This window comes from Callospermophilus lateralis, chromosome 11, assembly GCF_048772815.1.
Source record: "Callospermophilus lateralis isolate mCalLat2 chromosome 11, mCalLat2.hap1, whole genome shotgun sequence".
In the NCBI taxonomy this organism is placed as follows: Eukaryota; Metazoa; Chordata; class Mammalia; order Rodentia; family Sciuridae; genus Callospermophilus; species Callospermophilus lateralis.
The window spans coordinates 25,597,235-25,614,583 of NC_135315.1; the positions used below are offsets into that span (position 1 = coordinate 25,597,235).

The 17,349-nt window shown below is 55.9% G+C and overlaps 1 protein-coding gene across 1 annotated transcript; it reads left to right on the top strand.

The window, feature by feature from the left end:
- The first annotated feature begins 1,247 nt into the window (after positions 1–1,247).
- On the top strand, positions 1,248–16,054 carry Pdk2 (pyruvate dehydrogenase kinase 2). Its single transcript, XM_076870345.1, has 11 exons — positions 1,248–1,500; positions 3,587–3,728; positions 11,244–11,315; positions 11,690–11,874; positions 12,312–12,401; positions 12,593–12,670; positions 13,349–13,425; positions 13,516–13,614; positions 13,718–13,825; positions 14,337–14,450; positions 14,993–16,054. Exons 1-11 carry the CDS (start codon positions 1,383–1,385, stop codon positions 15,131–15,133), a joined length of 1,224 nt encoding a protein of 407 aa, XP_076726460.1. The 5' UTR covers positions 1,248–1,382; the 3' UTR covers positions 15,134–16,054.
- The last annotated feature ends 1,295 nt before the right edge of the window (positions 16,055–17,349 follow it).

Here is a 17,349-nt window from a genome sequence, read left to right on the forward strand (position 1 = left end):
AGACTCTGTTTTCCTATCTATCAAATGGGGGATAATAATAGTACAATAGAGCTGTCTTGAGAATTAAATGAGGTAATGCAGCAAACAGTGCCTGGCACACAGATTATTATCCATTAAGCCAGGAATGCCTTCCATTGTGAAGCCAGGCTACAATCACATCCTATTATTGATTCATTTCTTGTGCAGCCATCTCCCAAACTGAGAAATGAAATGATTGAGGGGAAAGGCTATGTCATGATCCTGTCTGTGTTTCCTGATCTCAACACAAAGCCTATCATTTATAAGACGCTTGGTAAATGCGGGCTCACGATTTGATCAAACCATTGCTGCAAATCCTCAGAGAGTCGGTTCGGGGCCCCAGGCCCAGAACGGGACATACTACATTCTTCCACAAGTGGGCGCAAGACGTTTCTCACAAAAGAGGCGGCGCTGGTGGCGAAGGCTGGGCTCCAAGATCCCAGGACTCCCCAACCCCTCGGATCTTACTCTGAGGAAACCTGGTCCAAAGAAGGTTGTTTACTTAGGTGGTCGCCGCAAGATGTCAAATGAACCCAATAATAGAATGAAAGTGTTTCGAAAATGAGCACTAATGGTAGTTGCTGCCTCCACCGCTGCTAATCGTGAGGGTTTGGGGCTCTGGGTGTTTTTCACTTTAGGAAGGCAAACGCCACCTTCTCCTGGGGCACTTGGATCTTTATGGAAGCGAGAGGGTTGCATGTATATAGGGCAGATTAGTATAGGTTCGTATCCTGGTTCCTAATTTTGCAAATACTCAGTCTGTGTCAATCACCCGGATTGGGAAGCCACGAGACTCCATAAAGGAGGGCTGGTAGGGATCAGGACAGGTAAGACAGGTACCTTTATTTGGAAAAGGGATTCGCTGAAAGTTATCTGGATAAGTCAGGGAAGGAAGGGTTAAAAAGGACCCGGCAAGTGGAGAAAAGTGGTGAGGGAGCAAAGCAAGGCAAGAGTGGAAGAGGAAGCAAAGGGCTTGCTGGCCTCGGGGAAGGAAGGGGTTAAGCGGGGCTTGCCTCTGGGAGGCACCGGAGGAGGGAGCAGATGGGGGCGGGACGTCGACACAGTCTAGGAAAACAACAGACCCACCCCGGCAAAGACAGGGTTAAGGGGGCGGACCCATAAGAAGCCACGTGCCGGGGCACAAGGCTATTGGTTTTCCGGAATTGTTTGTGCGCGGCTATTGGCTATATCTAGAAGCCACGAGTGCCGATTGGCTGAGCGTCGGAGGGGCCGTCAGGGCAGAAGCAGGGAGGAGGCGGCCGAACAGCGTCGCTGGGCCGGACTGGGCCAAGCCAGCGCCAGAGCTGCCCGCGCAGGGACCGCAGCCCAGCTGAGCCCGAGCTTCGGGGGGCGCCGCCGCCGCCATGCGCTGGGTGCGGGCGCTGCTGAAGAATGCGTCCCTGGCAGGAGCACCCAAGTACATCGAGCACTTCAGCAAGTTCTCCCCGTCGCCCCTGTCAATGAAGCAGTTTCTGGACTTCGGTACGGAGTCCGAAGGGAGGGAGGCGGGAGGCGGAGAGCCGCAGGGTCCGCTAGTTGGGGCGCGGAGAAGGGGTCCTGGCAATGAGAGGTTAACCCCCTGGAGCGGAGAGGCCCTCTGTAGCCAGGAATTGCTCTGAAGAGTTGAGGCAGGAAGGGGTTAACAGGGAGGCAGGGCTGAAAGGGTTAAGGGTGCCCCCAGCAGAAGACACAGTCCCCTAAACTGTACGAGGGAATGGGGGGCGCTGAGAAGGAGGGGGTCCAAGGTTTCCTCCTGGGCTCGCTTTGAGAGGGATCTGAGAGAGTAAGGGGCAGTGAGGCCTGATGTCAGCACAGGGAGGGAGTGGAGCCCTATCTGGGCACCGCCGAAAGGCCAACGGGGGTTGTCTTCACAACTCTTAAAGAGTGAGTGGGTGACAGAGGAACTAGGGGGCATGGTGGTAGCAGCGACAAGGCAAGATTGAGAGGTGCAGCCATCTGGAAGGAAACTAGGCTGGAGGTGAAGGGTCAGACCCTTCTGAGCAGGCAGGAGCGAAGACCCTGGGCAGGTGGGCCAGGAGGCTCCTTCAGAAGAAGTTGCCAGCAGGCGCCAATGCCCCTGACTGGTGTACCTCCACCCATTTCAGCTGCCTCAGTGGGCAAGGACACTTGAAGATCAAACCTGTTTTAGCCTGGCTGCCTGTCCTCAGCTGGGCAGAGGCCCAGGTCACCATGAGGTGGTCATGCTGCTTGTACCCTCCCTTGACTGCCCCCCGCTTTGGGGGCTGCTGGGTCAGAAGATCCCCCAGGATCTCCAGCTACCAATGTCCTAGGGGTGGCTTTGGGGCAGGAGGAGGGCTGTGCTAAGGTGGCAGCCAGACGTGTGGGCCCTGTCTGTCTAAATGGCATTTCCGTGGTGCCAGCTAGAAATTGGGAGGGGGGGCCCAGGTCTCTCAAGAGCTGAGTAGATAGTGGCTGGCTTAAGTTACAGCTGCGTCACTGACAGAGGTCAGGGAGGTGGCAGCCAAGACATATGGCACCTGTTTCTCAGGATATGTCTTCCCACCCACTGCCCTGTTTGAGTGTTGAGCTTCCTTCATGTAGGGAAGCCTGGTGGGCCCACTCTCAGCCCTTAGAAGCCACCCAGCCCATACTGGAGAGAAATGTCACACCTGCAGAGGACTTTGAGTAGTTTGTTCCACTTGAACAGTGGGAAAAGTGAGACTTTCAGAAGGATGATGACTTGTCCTGGATGACAGATTTGGAGGCAGAACCTGGATCAGAACCCAGATCAGAACTCCTGTCACTGGCTCATAGCCTTCTCCAGTCCTTCACCCAGCTTTTCATCTTTACTGGGGATCAAGGTTCCCATTTGCCTCAAAGAGGGCATTAATACTAGGCCTGGTGGCGCATGCCTATAATCCCAGTGGCTTGGGAGACTGAGGCAGGAAGATCACAAGTTCAAAGCCAGCCTCAGCAACATAGCTAAGTAGGCTCTAAGCAATTCAGTGAGACCCTGTCTCTAAATAAAATAGCAAAAGGGCTGGGGATGAGGCTCAGTGGTAAGTGCCTCTGAGTTTAATCCTGGTACCAAAGAAAAGTGGGGGATCATTAATACAGAGGCAACCTTACAGTGGGCATCCATCCACCTCACCAGCCTGGATAGAGTGGCCAGGGACAATGCTTGGACCCTGCAGCTACGGGACTCTAGGTACAGCCCCCCTCAACTAGGGTGCAGTTCAGGTGGGATGGATGTCCTGGGTGCCTCTGCCCCCATGGGTCTACTCCCAGTGTCAAAGCTTACTGGGAGGAAAGGAGAAAGAAGTGAGGTGACTTAGGCCAGAGCAGCTCCAAATGGGTCCCAAAGGGGCCCTGTTCCCATGTTTAAAGGCAAATAGGATGGGAAGGGGATGCAGGTCTTGAAGTACTGGGCAGGTGATGGGGAGGCCTGAATACTGCAGAGGTTAAGAGAGCTGCCTTGTTTTTGTCCTGGGCAGGTCCCTTGTCCTCTAAACCCTGATCAATGCAAGGTTTAGCTCACCTGATCCTGGAGATGTCCTTGGATTCCCAGGGTTTGTGCCCATGGATTCACCCCTCTGTCTTCCACCAGGGTCCAGCAATGCCTGTGAGAAAACCTCGTTCACCTTCCTTCGGCAGGAGCTGCCTGTGCGCTTGGCCAACATCATGAAAGAGATTAACCTGCTTCCGGATCGGGTGCTGAGCACACCCTCTGTGCAGCTGGTACAGAGCTGGTGAGACCTCTCCCATTCCATCACCCTGTGTCCCTCAGCTCAGGGATGGAGTCTCTGTGCTGCCAGCTGCCTTGAGGCGGGTGGGGATCAAGGGAAGATACGGGGGCTCTGAAAGGCTGGGGAGTTGCCCAGAGTCACATGGGAATCCTAGGCCCTAGCAGGAATAGTCGGCCTCCTTACTTCTGTGTCTGGGACACCCCTCTTCTTACCATCCTGCTTTCTCTGGGAACCCAGGATCCATCAGTTTTCATAGTCAAAACCTTATTTCAGGCTAATAATGTTAGCAATGGCCACCAGCCCTAGGTCTGGAACCCCAGCCCCTACTAGACACTATTTATTTAGGGTGACTTTTTTTTTTTGGTACCAGGGATTGAACTCATGGGCATTCAACCCCTGAGCCACATCCCCAGCCGTGTTTTGTATTTTATTTAGAGACAGGGTCTCACTGAGTTGCTTAGCACCTCGCTGTTGCTGAGGCTGGCTTTGAATTCATGATTCTCCTGTCTCAGCCTCTCGAAATGCTGGTATTTAGGGTGACTTTTTGAGAAACAGAAACAAGAAGCAAATCTTGGAACAAATTATATAATCCAAGCAACAAGTCTGATTGTTTTGGATGTTGGAAAATGCTCAAATAGATACAGGGATGACACAGTCTTTTCCCAAAGAGTTTTGGAGGACAAAGTCCATAAGTTTATTGCAGGCAGCCAGAGGAGCAGAGGTGAAGCCTGGGGAAGGCACTCAGGAGGGTGCAGGGTCAGGTAACTAGAGGTCATTAGCCAACAGCCTGTTCCATGAAGCACAAACAGGATGTGTCCTTCACCAGGCATATAACTGGCTAATCATCAGTGGGCTGTCATGGTGCCTGGGCAGAATCCCCTGGCTGTTAGGACCTGCGGGGTGGAATGGCTATGGTTTCCTTTTGGACTCCAGAGCATGTGTTCCCCCACCTGAGCCCAGCAGCATGCTGTGTCTAAGAAAACAGCAATGGCTGCCCTCAGGGAGCCCATCCTCTCATAGGAAAATATGATTTCTACCAAGACCAGGCAAATCAAGTGCATCAGAGATAGAGGGAGGAGTAGTGAGCACCGAAGAGTTAGTTGTTTTTAAATAAAGAATCAAAGGTTTTTATTATTATTTTTTTAAAATGTTGTTTAATTGTCAGTGGATCTTTTACTTATTTATTATTTATTTCTACATGGTGTGAGAATCGAACCCAGTGCCTCACACATGCTAGGCAAGCGCTCTACCACCGAGCCACAACCCCAGCCCTAAGGTTATTATTCTAAAAGTATAATTGAGTGTTTTCCCCCTTCATTGAAGAAGGATAACATAATATCATTTTGACACGTGGAAAATACAAAAACACGGGGCTGGGGATGTGGCTCAAGCGGTAGCACGCTCGCCTGGCATGCGTGCGGCCCGGGTTCGATCCTCAGCACCACATACCAACAAAGATGTTGTGTCCGCCGAGAACTAAAAAAAAAAAAAAATATTAAAATTCTCAAAAAAAAAAAGAAAATACAAAAACGCAGAAGAAAATGCGAACCCCTACCCTCTTCCCATAACCAGACACTGGTCAGGGTTCAGGGGCTTTATGGTGCCCTGCCAGCATTATGTCTGCACAGGAACACGCACACCCCTGAATTACTCTAATGAAATGAGCCACGGTAGATAACGTGTTACACACAACGCCAGGTATACAGTAGGTGCACAGTGAATGTTGACCAAATCAGAAGTTGTGGGAAGCTGGGTGCAGTGGCGCACACCTGTAATCTCAGTGGTTCAGGAAGCTGAGGCACGAGGATCACAAGTTCAAACGCAGCCTCAGCAACTTGGCAAGGCCCTAAGCAACTCAGTGAGACCCCATCTCTAAATCAAATACAAAATAGAGCTGGGGATGTGGCTTTGTGGTCGAGTGCCCCTGAGTTTAATCCCTGGCACCCCCCCAAAAAAAAATTTTTAAATTAAAAAAAAAATATATATATATATATATATATAAAATTATGGTGGAAGGTAAAATGGACTTCAGAGGAAAGTAGGCAATACATAAGCCAGAATAGGAAGGGGCTGGCTTGGTCACCTGGCTTGGTCACCCGGGAACATGCTCTGAGGGGTTGATTGTGCCCAGTGTGACCATGAAGGTGGGATAGAGGGACGGAGGGCAGAGTCTGATCTTCCTGTAGCCCAACCAGGTCACCCCTTGCTGAGCCCAGGATCTCCGAGCCAACCAGTGTGTCCCACCACAGGGTGGTGGAGCACTGGGGAGAGACAGAAGGTGCCATCTGTTCTGCCCAGCCTTCCTCCCACTCTGTCCGGCTGACTGGCCTGGCTTCCTCTCAGGACTGATGGACTCAGGCTGACTCCAGGACCAGGCTTTTCAGTTCCCCTCCCTGGACACTGTGTTCCGGGGACAGCCAGAGGTGCAGGAGGAGGGCAGGGGACTGCTGGACTATCCATGACTCCCCAGGACGCTACACAGAGTCCCTTTCTGAAAATCAGTGACCTGGGGTGCTTGACCTAATTTATTCTTCTATCAAAGCTTGGAAGTAATGTCAAGTAACAGCAGGAGGGAGTGAAGTTAGACAAGAGAGAATACTTCACCAGAGGATGATTCAGCCTAGAGGAGAGCAAGCCAAGGGATTGTTAAGGCCTCCTGGCATGCTGAAGAGACAGCCTGCTGAGAGTTGTTTCCAGAGCCAGTGGGCATCAGCCACAGCAAGAGAGACTGAGGTGTGAGAGCAGAAGGACTTCCTGATGGGGACAAAGTGGTTGCCTATAAGAGTGCAGATCTCCTTTTCCAGGAGAAACCTCTAGCTGGCTAAATGACAGATCAGATGCGGTGGGCGTGGGCAGGGTCTGTATGAGAAGAGGCGGTGACTTCCCAGGGAACCTGGCACGACAGCCACCAGACTAAGTCTGATGAGTAAGGAATAAAACTCCCTGTTGGAGAGGCTGAGGTTGTGGCTCAGCGGTAAAGCGCTTGCCTAGCATGTGTGAGATGCTGGGTTCGATCCTCAGCACCACATAAAAATAAATAAATAAAATAAAGGTATTGTGTCCAACTATAACTAAAAAAAATATTTTAAAAAAAACCCTCTCTGTTGGAAACCAAAAGAGTACTGTGCAGACGCGGCTGGCAGTAGTCCATAGTCACTATGTGGTGATGGTTGGCAGGGTCTCCCCTCAGCTGGGGCAGGGTGTGGGCAGTCCCTGTATCTGAAGAATTCCTGGTTCTGAATAAACCTGATGTGTTATTTCAGCTGGACAGACTTGGGGTAGCAGGCCATGTTTTGGAGGTGACAGGAAGGTGGGGACGTTCTAAGTATTGCACACAGTATGGTGGCCCTACACCTCTGCTCCCTTGTCTGTAACATGGGGACCCATTCTGTTTCTCAGGGTCAAATGCCATTGTTAAAGCATACAGAACTCTGTAAACACCAGCGATGTCCAGGCCACAGATGATCCAGTTCTGGTGGAGGTTTCTAGACGGTGTGATATAAGTGACCAGGGGGACAAAAGCTGCAGAGCTGAGGGCCAGCCTGAGTTCTCACATGCGCCACTCGTTCCCACAACCTTCCGAGTGGACTTTGCTCTCACCCCCCATTTTGTAGATGAGAAACTGAGGTTCAGGGAGGTGAAGAAGTTCTTAGGCCACCCTGGGAATGGGTGGTGGAGCTGGGAGTCGAACCAGGGCTGCGGGATCTGGAGGCTGTGTTCTGGAAGGGAGCGGCAGGCCAGCCCGTGGGCAGTGTCGCGGTGCTGAGAGGTTTTCCAGAGCCGGTGGGCATCCACCACAGCGAGAAAGACGGAGATCTCTAAGCTCACGTGTAAGTCCCCTGCAAAGTAGGGTCCACCAGCAAAGAGTCTGTCAGCTGGTGGCCACCCGGGCTCCTCTCAGCAGGGGAGGATGGCCGGAGGAGGTGTGGGTGGTGGGGACGTGCTTTTAGAAAACGCTCTGGGCTAAGTAGGAGTTAGAGTAGAATCAAATGACGGTGAGTCATTCTTGTCATTAAGAGTCTGTGGGGGTTGCTGGAAGGGGGCAGGTGATAGGGTGTGGCCAGCATCATCTCGCCAACCTCCCTTGCCCATGAGCAAGGTGTGTGGACCCCAGACCCTGCTGCCACCCCAGGGAACCACCCAGTCCCAGAGAATTCCAAGCAGCAGGCCCAGGCGGATCTGGTCCCCCACTGGGCTAGGGCTTGGGCAGAATGGCTGCCGGATCCCCCAGACCCCCCTGCATAACTAAGGAGCAGATGCTGAGCCCGGTAGGAACCAGGAAGCCGGGATTATTTCCTTCTATCTGTGCAGTCCCACCCTGTAGTTCCTGCTGGGAGGAACAGGGAGGGACTGGGCAGCCAGTGGACTTCAGTGCATAGCCAAGCCTGTCCCCCGAACCCCAAGAGAGTGCTCCAGGTGCAGGCCGGCTCTGGTCCTCTTCACTCAGTACAGAGAGCCACCCCCTCACATGGCCCTCATGTGGCCATCTCCTGGTCTGCTTTGTCCCCAGCAGCTGTAAACACTAGTGCACACACACTTGTACCCCACAGGCATGCTCCTCATGTTCACAGTCTTACACACCTTCCCCCAAGATCTGCAGGCACCCCCTCTCTGCACATCCCTCACTGAGGTGTGCTCACCCCCCACCCCACATGCTACCCTCCTGCCTTCCCTGTTGGGGCTCTGGACCCTGAAGGCAGCCCTGGGGGCACCTCCAGGTGGGAAGCTTACCTAGGAGTAGCAGGCTCCCAGGCCTCCCCAGTTGTTGGGGTGGGCCCCCTCTGCCCGCTATGCCTGGACATGCCATCTACTTTAGACCTGGCTCTTCCTGGGTGCAGGGAGGGTAGGCAGCCCAGGAGCCAGCAGGGCTCCACCCCCTGTGTCTCCTCTGTAGGTTCCAGGTCTAGCCCAAGGGGGACATCTGGAGTGCCAGGCCCCTGGGAGCTTGAGGCCAGGGCCAGGCCAAGGATCCTCTGGGAATCTCCTCTCTATCCTGGGAATACAACCAGGGCTGTCAGGGAGATTAAAGCCTGTGGCTACTGTGATGTCCTTTATCATACTGTGCTGGCTGGCTGGCGGTGCTGCCCACTGCCAGTTCATCCAGCTGTCCTTTGCTCCACGTCAGTGGCACGTGAGCACCCCAGGCTGCCCGCTAAGCTTCACCGAGCAGCCCTACCCTCCGGCACTAGGACTCTGCCCCTGCTAGCGATGTGCAGTCAGGGAGCCGTTCCACCACCTCCTCTGGCCTCCTCCATCCCCACCTGCCCCTGGGTCTTGAGAGGGGATCCCAGGGCCATGCTCCAGCTGGCCTCCTCCCCTTTCTCTTCCCCCTCCCCCCAGCATTGGGGATTCTCTCCCAAATCTCTCTAAGAGTCATCTGAGCATGAGGCTTTATTCTGGACACGGTAGAGGACAAGGATTTAGAGTCACACGGGCCTGGGAGAGAGCATCCCGGCTCTGCATGTTCACCTCCTCATCTGTCTCGCAGAGCCTACCTCATGGGATCCCTGTGGAGGTCAAAGGGAAGCACCAGGGGGTCACAGAGCAGATCCAGAGAGTGCTGCCTACTGTCGCCATCTGCAGCAGCAGAAGCATCACTCTTAGGAGCAGTGTGGACGGGGAGCAGCTGGCCACAGGGTATAGCCAAGTAGACCCGGGTTCAGATCCCAGCCTGCTGCTCACTGCGTGGCTGGGGCACAGTACCTGCCTTCTCTGAGCTGGTCTCTTGTCCACAAAACGTGGGAAATACTTCGCACTCTGTATCCCAGCTCCAAGCGCAGGTGGAGACAGTGGACTCTGCGTAAGTGTCAGCTGTGGTAATTCTTCAGGAGACCGAAGTGAGGTCTTAGTGCCATCCAATGTCTTCGGACAGGGATGGGGTAACTCTGGGGGGAAGCTGATCTCAACTGTGGCTCCCCGTCCCCAGTCCCCACCCTGTCAGCAGGGACACCTCTGTCTGTCAGGCTGTATCCTGGGCCCTGGGTGGGGAGGCTGCAGGGAGCCCCAGGGGTAAGAGCCCCATTCCTGCCCACAGAGGGGAGCTCTTCAGGGCAGTGTGGACCAAAGAATGGTGTGATTTGGGGCCTATAAGAAGTACAGGGGTGTCGGAGGCCCCTGGGGCTCAGGGTGTACTCAGATGGTGCGTTTTTGAGCAAGCATTCAGAGAGTGCTTGCAATGAGCTCCACACCATACCAGTGATCATTTAGTCCCCACCAAAAAGCAGTAGTAAATATGTCTACAAAGTCCCCATTTTCCTAACGAAGACATTCAGGCCCAGATAGGTTCCATGACTTAGAGCCACACAGCTTGATGTGGAAGAGCCAGGACGGGGACCTAGCAGAGCCCATTCTAAGCTGGTTCGTTTACCGTCTTCTCTGCTGCCTTAGCGAGCGAGGGAAGGGCAGCAGTTGGTGGGTGTAAGTGGAAGGGCACCTGAGCAGAGGAACAGCCTGAGTGGAGGCCTGGAGGTGGGAATCCCGAGCAGTCACAGCCTGATGGGTGACAGGAGAGCTGGAGACCTCTGGGCCTTCATCATCCCCTTCCCAGCTGTGGCACTGCCCCAGGCCTGGGTTGAGGTGACTGAGGCTCATCCCTGCCTTTCTTACCTCTTAGAGGTCGCCATGAAGGTCAGAGCATCCTGGCCTTGGAAGTGGCTCTGAATGTGGTAGGGCCCTTTCCAGACACACCGCCAAGCCTGGGCCCCCTGCCACGGGGCTAAAGGCAGCCCCTCCCTCACCCACCTCCTGGCTGGAGCGTTTCTGCCAGAGACCCAGTGCTTCCTGCCCTCCCAGGAGAACAGGCCGCAGACTGGGCATGTTAGCAGAGAAACCGGGAGCCTTAGCGGGGACAGTGGCTCCAGGTTGGCATCATCTGCTAGCCCAGGTGACTCATATGCAGAAGCTCTCCCCTCTGGCCCTGGGTTCCTTTGGCATCCTCTGACCTAGCTGCAGGTAGGGGCAGGCACCTGCACTGCTGCTGGGGCCCTTCAGAGCAAAAGGAGCCTCTCTGGGATCTCCAGGGACCCAACCCTCCCTCAGGCCCCGCCTACTCACTATTTTAGGATCCTGTTCCCCAGGCCTAATATCACTCTGGAAGAGGCCCCTGCTGGCCAGTCTCTGTCTGTACCCCAGGGGATGTAGCAGACGCCTATGGGAGAAGTGATAGGATGTGTCTAGGAAAGGGCAGGTGGACCTCAGTGTCTTCTCACTGCTGGGCCCTTGGTCCACTCTCCTGACCTATGGGGCCTCTTGGATGGAATTATCTCCAGGCTCCCCTAAGACTAGTATTCTAGTTTCCAAAGCAGAGGTGCCATAGGGGACCAATGGATTAGAGGTTTGCATAACTTACCAGGCTGTCAGGGAGATGTGCAGATGACATGGGTTGAAGAAAGCTGTGCTGCAGCCTGTCCCCAGGTCCCACAGTGGGAACAGAGCCAGAGCAAGGTCCAACTTAGGGGCTGGGAGGCGGCCTCGCCAGCTGCAGCTGAAGCCACGTCCCCTCCTTCCCTCTGCACACAGGTATGTCCAGAGTCTGCTGGACATCATGGAGTTCCTGGACAAGGACCCCGAGGACCACCGAACCCTGCACCAGTGAGTGAGGGCCTGAGCGTGGCAGGGAGGCAGGTCCAGGCAAGGGGCATCTGAGGCTGCAGCTCCTGGCGGAACACCAGCAGGGCAGAAAGATGCCTAGGCAGGGGTGTCCAGTCTGAGGGGAGAAGCAGACTCCATTCTCAGTGTGGGAGTCAGCTGGGCGAGGCTGGGCCCTGCCCTTGGGGAGCTGCCCTTCAGAGGATCTGAGAGCTCTGGGCTTTGAGCACGAAGACTGTGGAACAGCAGCGGGAGATTGGGGGTGGGCTTCAGGAGGAGGGGGTGCTGTGTGTCGTGGGGTTGGGAAGGGAAGACCAGGAGGAGTCTGGGCGCCCCAGGGCTGGGGCTGGGTGGGGTGAACATCTGACCTTCCAAAGGTTCACTGATGCCCTGGTTACCATCCGGAACCGGCACAATGACGTGGTGCCCACCATGGCCCAGGGCGTGCTGGAGTACAAGGACACCTACGGCGATGACCCGGTCTCCAACCAGAACATCCAGTACTTCCTGGACCGCTTCTACCTCAGCCGCATCTCCATCCGCATGCTCATCAACCAGCACAGTGAGCCCAGCTGCGGGGAAGGTGGGGGTGGGAGGAGGGGGCAGCCCCTGGGCTAGACCCCCAGCACCGAATTAAAATAAACAGATTGTTGTTTAGAGTTTCTTTGTCCAGGAGGGTTCGCTGTGATTGTTGACAGGTCATAGCCATCATAAATTCAAAGAGTTTCTCAACTAATTTCCAAAATCAAGATGGGGAAAGCCATAAAGGACAGCTGTAAGGTGGGATGGATGTGGGGAGAGACTTCTGGAAAGAAGCATGCTTCAGGCCTGCAGAGATCCCAGGTGGCCTGAGCCAGGGGTGCAGCTAGGGTTGAGGGCACTTTAGGATCAGAGCCCCTAGGAGGTTGGAGAAGGGTGGATTCTGGGATGGCCCTGGGAAGAGGGGACCCAGGGACAGGCTCTAGGCCCAGCCAGCTGCACCTTCTCTCCCATCCATAGCCCTCATCTTTGATGGCAGCACCAACCCTGCCCACCCCAAACACATCGGCAGCATCGACCCCAACTGCAAGGTGTCTGACGTGGTGAAAGGTGAGCCTCCCTGGGCCTGGCCTGCAGGAGACTCAGGGACCACTCTAAGTCCACCTGCCAGGGGTGACCCATTCCCGATGGGTAGGGGCACAATCCTCATGAAGGTAATGTTGGTGATGCCCTGTCCACGCCAGGGGGACTGCCTGCTATGTGAGCCACCCATACCCCGAATGACCCCCATCTTCTTGCAGATGCCTACGACATGGCCAAGCTCCTCTGTGACAAGTATTACATGGCCTCACCTGACCTGGAGATCCAGGAGGTCAACGGTGAGCAAGTGAGGCTGTGCGGGTGACTCTGGGAGGGCGGGGCAGGGGAGAGCCCGGTGAGGGGGGCAGCCGGACGGGGGTGCTGCTTTCCAGGCAGGGGAGAAGCAGGGATGCTTTTAGGATTTTTTTATTTGATGGCGACTATTTCAATATTTGATAAATATTTATTGCAAGCAAGACAGACAAGGTCCCTGTTCTCATTGGGGAGCTTATATTCTGGGTGCTGGGGAGGTTGGGGGATGGGGCCAACAAACACATAAACAAGATGATTTCAAATGGATAGGAAGGAAATCAGGCGGACTAGCAGGAGGGCAATGGGGGAGCCAAGTTGGAGGTGGGCCGTCAGTCTGGCTGCCTTTCCAGAATCCAAATCCCAGTGGCTAAATTAAGAGAGAGGTTTCCCTCTGGCCCGCCTCTGGGTGGCAGGGTATTTGGAGCTGGCTCCCCACCCCCAGTCTCAGGAGGACAGGGAAGGCTGGGCTTCCGTGAGTCACTGGCTCCCTCCAGCTCAAGGGAGGCTGGGGATGTCTCTAGCGGGGCAGCCATTGCCCAGTTACAGCTTGGAAGGGGTGGCTGTTACCCAAAGAAGAGGGGGCCAGGAGGGCTGCAGAGCCTGTCTGGAGGAGGGTGGGAAGGTTACTCCAGGCTGTGTCCTGACCTTGCTCTGACTCCCTACAGCTGCCAACTCCACCCAGCCCATTCACATGGTCTACGTCCCCTCCCACCTCTACCACATGCTCTTTGAACTCTTCAAGGTGAGGAGGCTGGGGACCCCCATTCACAGGGCTCCTATTAGGTCTGGCTTCTCTCACTCAGCTCAGCCCTCATTCCCTCCCCCTCCCCAGAATGCCATGCGAGCCACAGTGGAGAGCCACGAATCCAGCCTCGTTCTCCCCCCTATCAAGGTTATGGTGGCCTTGGGTGAGGAAGATCTGTCCATCAAAGTAGGTGGCCCTTGTGGGTGGGGAAGACCATGGAAGGGTCAGGGTGGTGGTGGGGTGGAAAACTAAGCTTTGGAGGGCTCCTGACATGTCCCCTTGGCCCCAGATGAGTGACCGGGGTGGAGGTGTCCCCTTGAGGAAGATTGAGCGACTCTTCAGCTACATGTATTCCACAGCACCCACCCCCCAGCCCGGCACTGGGGGCACCCCGCTGGTAAGATGGCTTCATCCAGGCCCCTCGCGCTCCTGGGGGATGCCCGCCTCTTCCACCTCTCTCCCTCTTGCTTCCCTGTCTCCCAGTGATGCTGTACCCTCCGTGGCGGTGTGTAGTGACAGTTCCCTCTCCTGAGTCTGGGCCTCCTGGTCCCCTCATCTCTCCCTTTCCTGCACAGGTCCACCTCTGCTGAGGGTCGTCTGTCTGCCTGTCACCTTTCCTCGGTCCTCCCTCCCTCTCCCCACAGTTACTACCTTTCTCATGACCTTGTTTGGCTGTCCAGTGCCTCCCTGCCCACTCCTAGGGGGAGCCCTGTGACCTCCTGCCTGCCTGGCCTCCTCCATCCCACACCCCCGTCTGACTTCAGAGGCTTCTCTTTTCCATGCCCCCTCCTCCTCCCAGTTCTGGAAGCCCCTGCATGGCCCCAGCCCAGCAGCCTACTCACTTGTCAGCCCCTGTGGCCCCAGGACCAGCCCCAGCCCCCTCACTGCTGCCTTCTTGCTCCCTGCAGGCTGGCTTTGGCTATGGGCTCCCCATTTCCCGCCTCTATGCCAAGTACTTCCAGGGGGACTTGCAGCTCTTCTCCATGGAAGGCTTTGGGACTGATGCTGTCATCTATCTCAAGGTGAGGCCCTGCCCACTGAGTCCCCTGAGAAGGGTTTTCTAGGCAGGCAGGGCCGCTGTGAGGTTTCCCATCCACCCCTCCCTCCTTTCCCGGATCTAGACTCAGAATCAGCAGAGGTACAGCCCCCAGCTTGGGAGGGAATTTCAATCTGTGGCCCATGATTAAGACCCCTCTTTCAGGGACCTTTGACCTTTTAGACCTAGAAAGAAAGGGGACTGTGGAAGTCTTGTTATCCAGCTCAGAGGGTGAGACTGAGGACCCAACCTGGTGACCTTAATCAGGTCACAGCCCACCCTCCTCCCTCTTTCCCCCTGACCTTTGAGGGAGCAGCTTTCTTGAATGGGCAGGAGCAGGACACAGGAGGGAACAGACCCTTCCATTGCCCTTCTGAGCAGGGTAGTGTCTCAACCAGTGGCTGGTGGCTGGGCTGACTTGTGGTGGGACATGCGGCTCAGGGACCAGCACAGCCACCTGGGGAAGGGTGGTTTATTGGGGAGTGGGCAAGTCTCAGGGAGGTGCGAGGCTCACCCTGTGCTCCGCAGGCCCTGTCCACAGACTCAGTGGAGCGCCTGCCCGTCTACAACAAGTCAGCCTGGCGCCACTACCAGACCATCCAGGAGGCCGGCGACTGGTGTGTGCCCAGCACAGAGCCCAAGAACACGTCCACCTACCGGGTCAGCTAGGGGCCGCCCTCCCCCTATAGTCAAGAGACAGACTGCTGCCTCGGGGTCTGGCCACCAAGGCGACCCTCTCCGTCACCCAGGAAGTTGGGTGGGGGTGGTTCTCCCTGATGACTAGTTCTATCTCTGTGGAAGTCACTGCAGTGACTGGTTTGTGGTGGTCCTTAAGTGCCAATCTGTCTCCGTGGAGACACCTGGGTGGTCTCCCTGGGTCCCAGTCTCCATGGGTGATGCCTGAGGATTGGGGATGATCCACCCCGATGGGTTGCCCTAGAGACACTTTCCCACGGTGGTCCTGAGACCAGGACTATCACTCTTCTGCCAGGGGTCCTGGGTCCCCCTCATGCCCACCATAGCCCTGGACTTCCTCCTGCCTTACTCCCCACCACTTACAGGCATACTGCCCTGGTCCATCGTCAGTGTTAGGAAGGGGCCAGGTGCCCCCAGGCCTGGTGGGGGGAGTGGAAGGGAGAGGATGCACCTCTGACCCTTGTCAGGGTCTTGCTCCGACACCTCTCCCTCCACTCTGGGCATCAAGGTAGAAGTCGGCAGGCGGGGAGTAGGGAATGGTTCTCAGCCCAGGTCTATCCCAAAAGTAGAGGAACCTGGGGAAACCTCGAGGTCGCTTGCCCTGCCAGGGAGCCTCAGGTGACCTTGGCAAGGTTGTGCCACCCTCCCCAGCATGTCCTCACGTGCACATCGTCTGCCCACCACACCCCCACTCGGTCCTGCCTGACCTCAGCCCTGCTGTGCCCAGCGTGTACTCGGGTGGCTTTCTCCCTGGATGCTCTGTACATAGCTAGTTTTATAGCCCTGAGTGCCCCCACCCTTCCCCTTAGCACACAGGGGGTTAAAGCTGTGTGTTCCTCCCAGTGGCTGTGACAGTGACCATGACATTCACAGTAAAGAGGAGATTGAATAAGACTGTGGCCTGGCTGCATTGCTGGGGGCGGGGAGCCACACACACCCACATTTACATAGACTGCCATACCCTGTGTCACACACACGATGCCGCCAGGACATTGGCCCAGCTTGGACCTCACCCGTATGTACCAGGAGTAAAATACCAGACAGCGTCCTCCAGAGTTCTTGACAGCCCAGCAACAGTGACAGGCCTGTCAGTCCACCACACATGACACAGCTTGGTCCCTGTGTCCCCACCCACCCCCACAACTGGGACAGACAGAGAGGTCACTGGCACATTGTAAATGTTTATTGAAAGAAATTGAGAACCGCCTCCCCCCTTCACATGCAGGTGGACACCCACTATAGCTCCTGATGGCTTCAAGGACACGCATGCCTTACCACCTCCCCACCAGCCCCTCTGCCAGGCCCAGGGGTGCCTGTGCCCCTGGTGCTCCCTTTCTCTCTGGAGCCCCACTCCCAGCCCAAATGGCAGAGGGGAGGAAAGTGCTGGTCCCAGGGAGGGGGCCCTGGCCTTGAGCCACAGACCCCGGGCAGGAGTGAGGGGTCAGCATGCACTGGTCCTGTCCACCTCTCCAGGCAGACAGTTGGGGGAGGGGTTTCTAATCAGAAGCCCCTGGCTCCATTGGTAGCTCTAACCAGGGCTCCAGAAGCTGGGCTGGCTGCTGACCAGCATGGTACCTGGACAACCTGTCTCTGGACATTTTCCAAAAATGACAGACACCACTCCCACCCGGGGGTCGTTCCTGGCCCTCCGTGCAGCCTGTGAGCTGCAGCCTGCGCTCCCTGCCTGGTCTAGAGCCCTGAGCTCCTCACAGTGGCCGGGGCTGATGGAGGAAGCCAGTGGACCCTTCCCATCCAGCAGCTTCAGGTGAACCCCAGATTTTGCCTCTGCCGGCTGAGGTGAAGTGCCATGGGTTCAGCAGCACCAAGGCACCGGGAGGGCTCTGTCCCCGATGCTTCCAAGTGTGTTCTGCCCCCCAAAAGAGCTCAGGTGCTCTCTGAGGGAGCAGGAGGAGGAGGAGTCCTGGCTGGAGAGCAGGTGAGAGACCTGCTCTTGAATGGGCCCTGAAGGGACAGGCTGCCTGGATGCCGTCCTTGCCTTGGGATTCACAGGACAGGGCAGGAGAAAGAAGGGGGTTTTGTCCTGTCTGTCTTCTGCTATCCTTGCAGAGGCCACACGAATCTCTTCCTGCTCTCTCTGCTCTCCTGTTGAGGAGTTGGCTGGGAGTCTACCCTGAGTGCGACTTGCTGTAATGCTCACTGATCTACCTGGGGAGCAGAACAGCTCTCCC

Bases quoted from the DNA above. Each gene is read 5' to 3' on its own strand.
- Pdk2 (XM_076870345.1), top strand. From the start codon at position 1,383: ATGCGCTGGGTGCGGGCGCTGCTGAAGAATGCGTCCCTGGCAGGAGCA. The intron at 11,875-12,311 runs GTGAGCCCAGCT...TCCCATCCATAG, and splicing joins CATGCTCATCAACCAGCACA to CCCTCATCTTTGATGGCAGC. The intron at 12,402-12,592 runs GTGAGCCTCCCT...ATCTTCTTGCAG, and splicing joins GGTGTCTGACGTGGTGAAAG to ATGCCTACGACATGGCCAAG.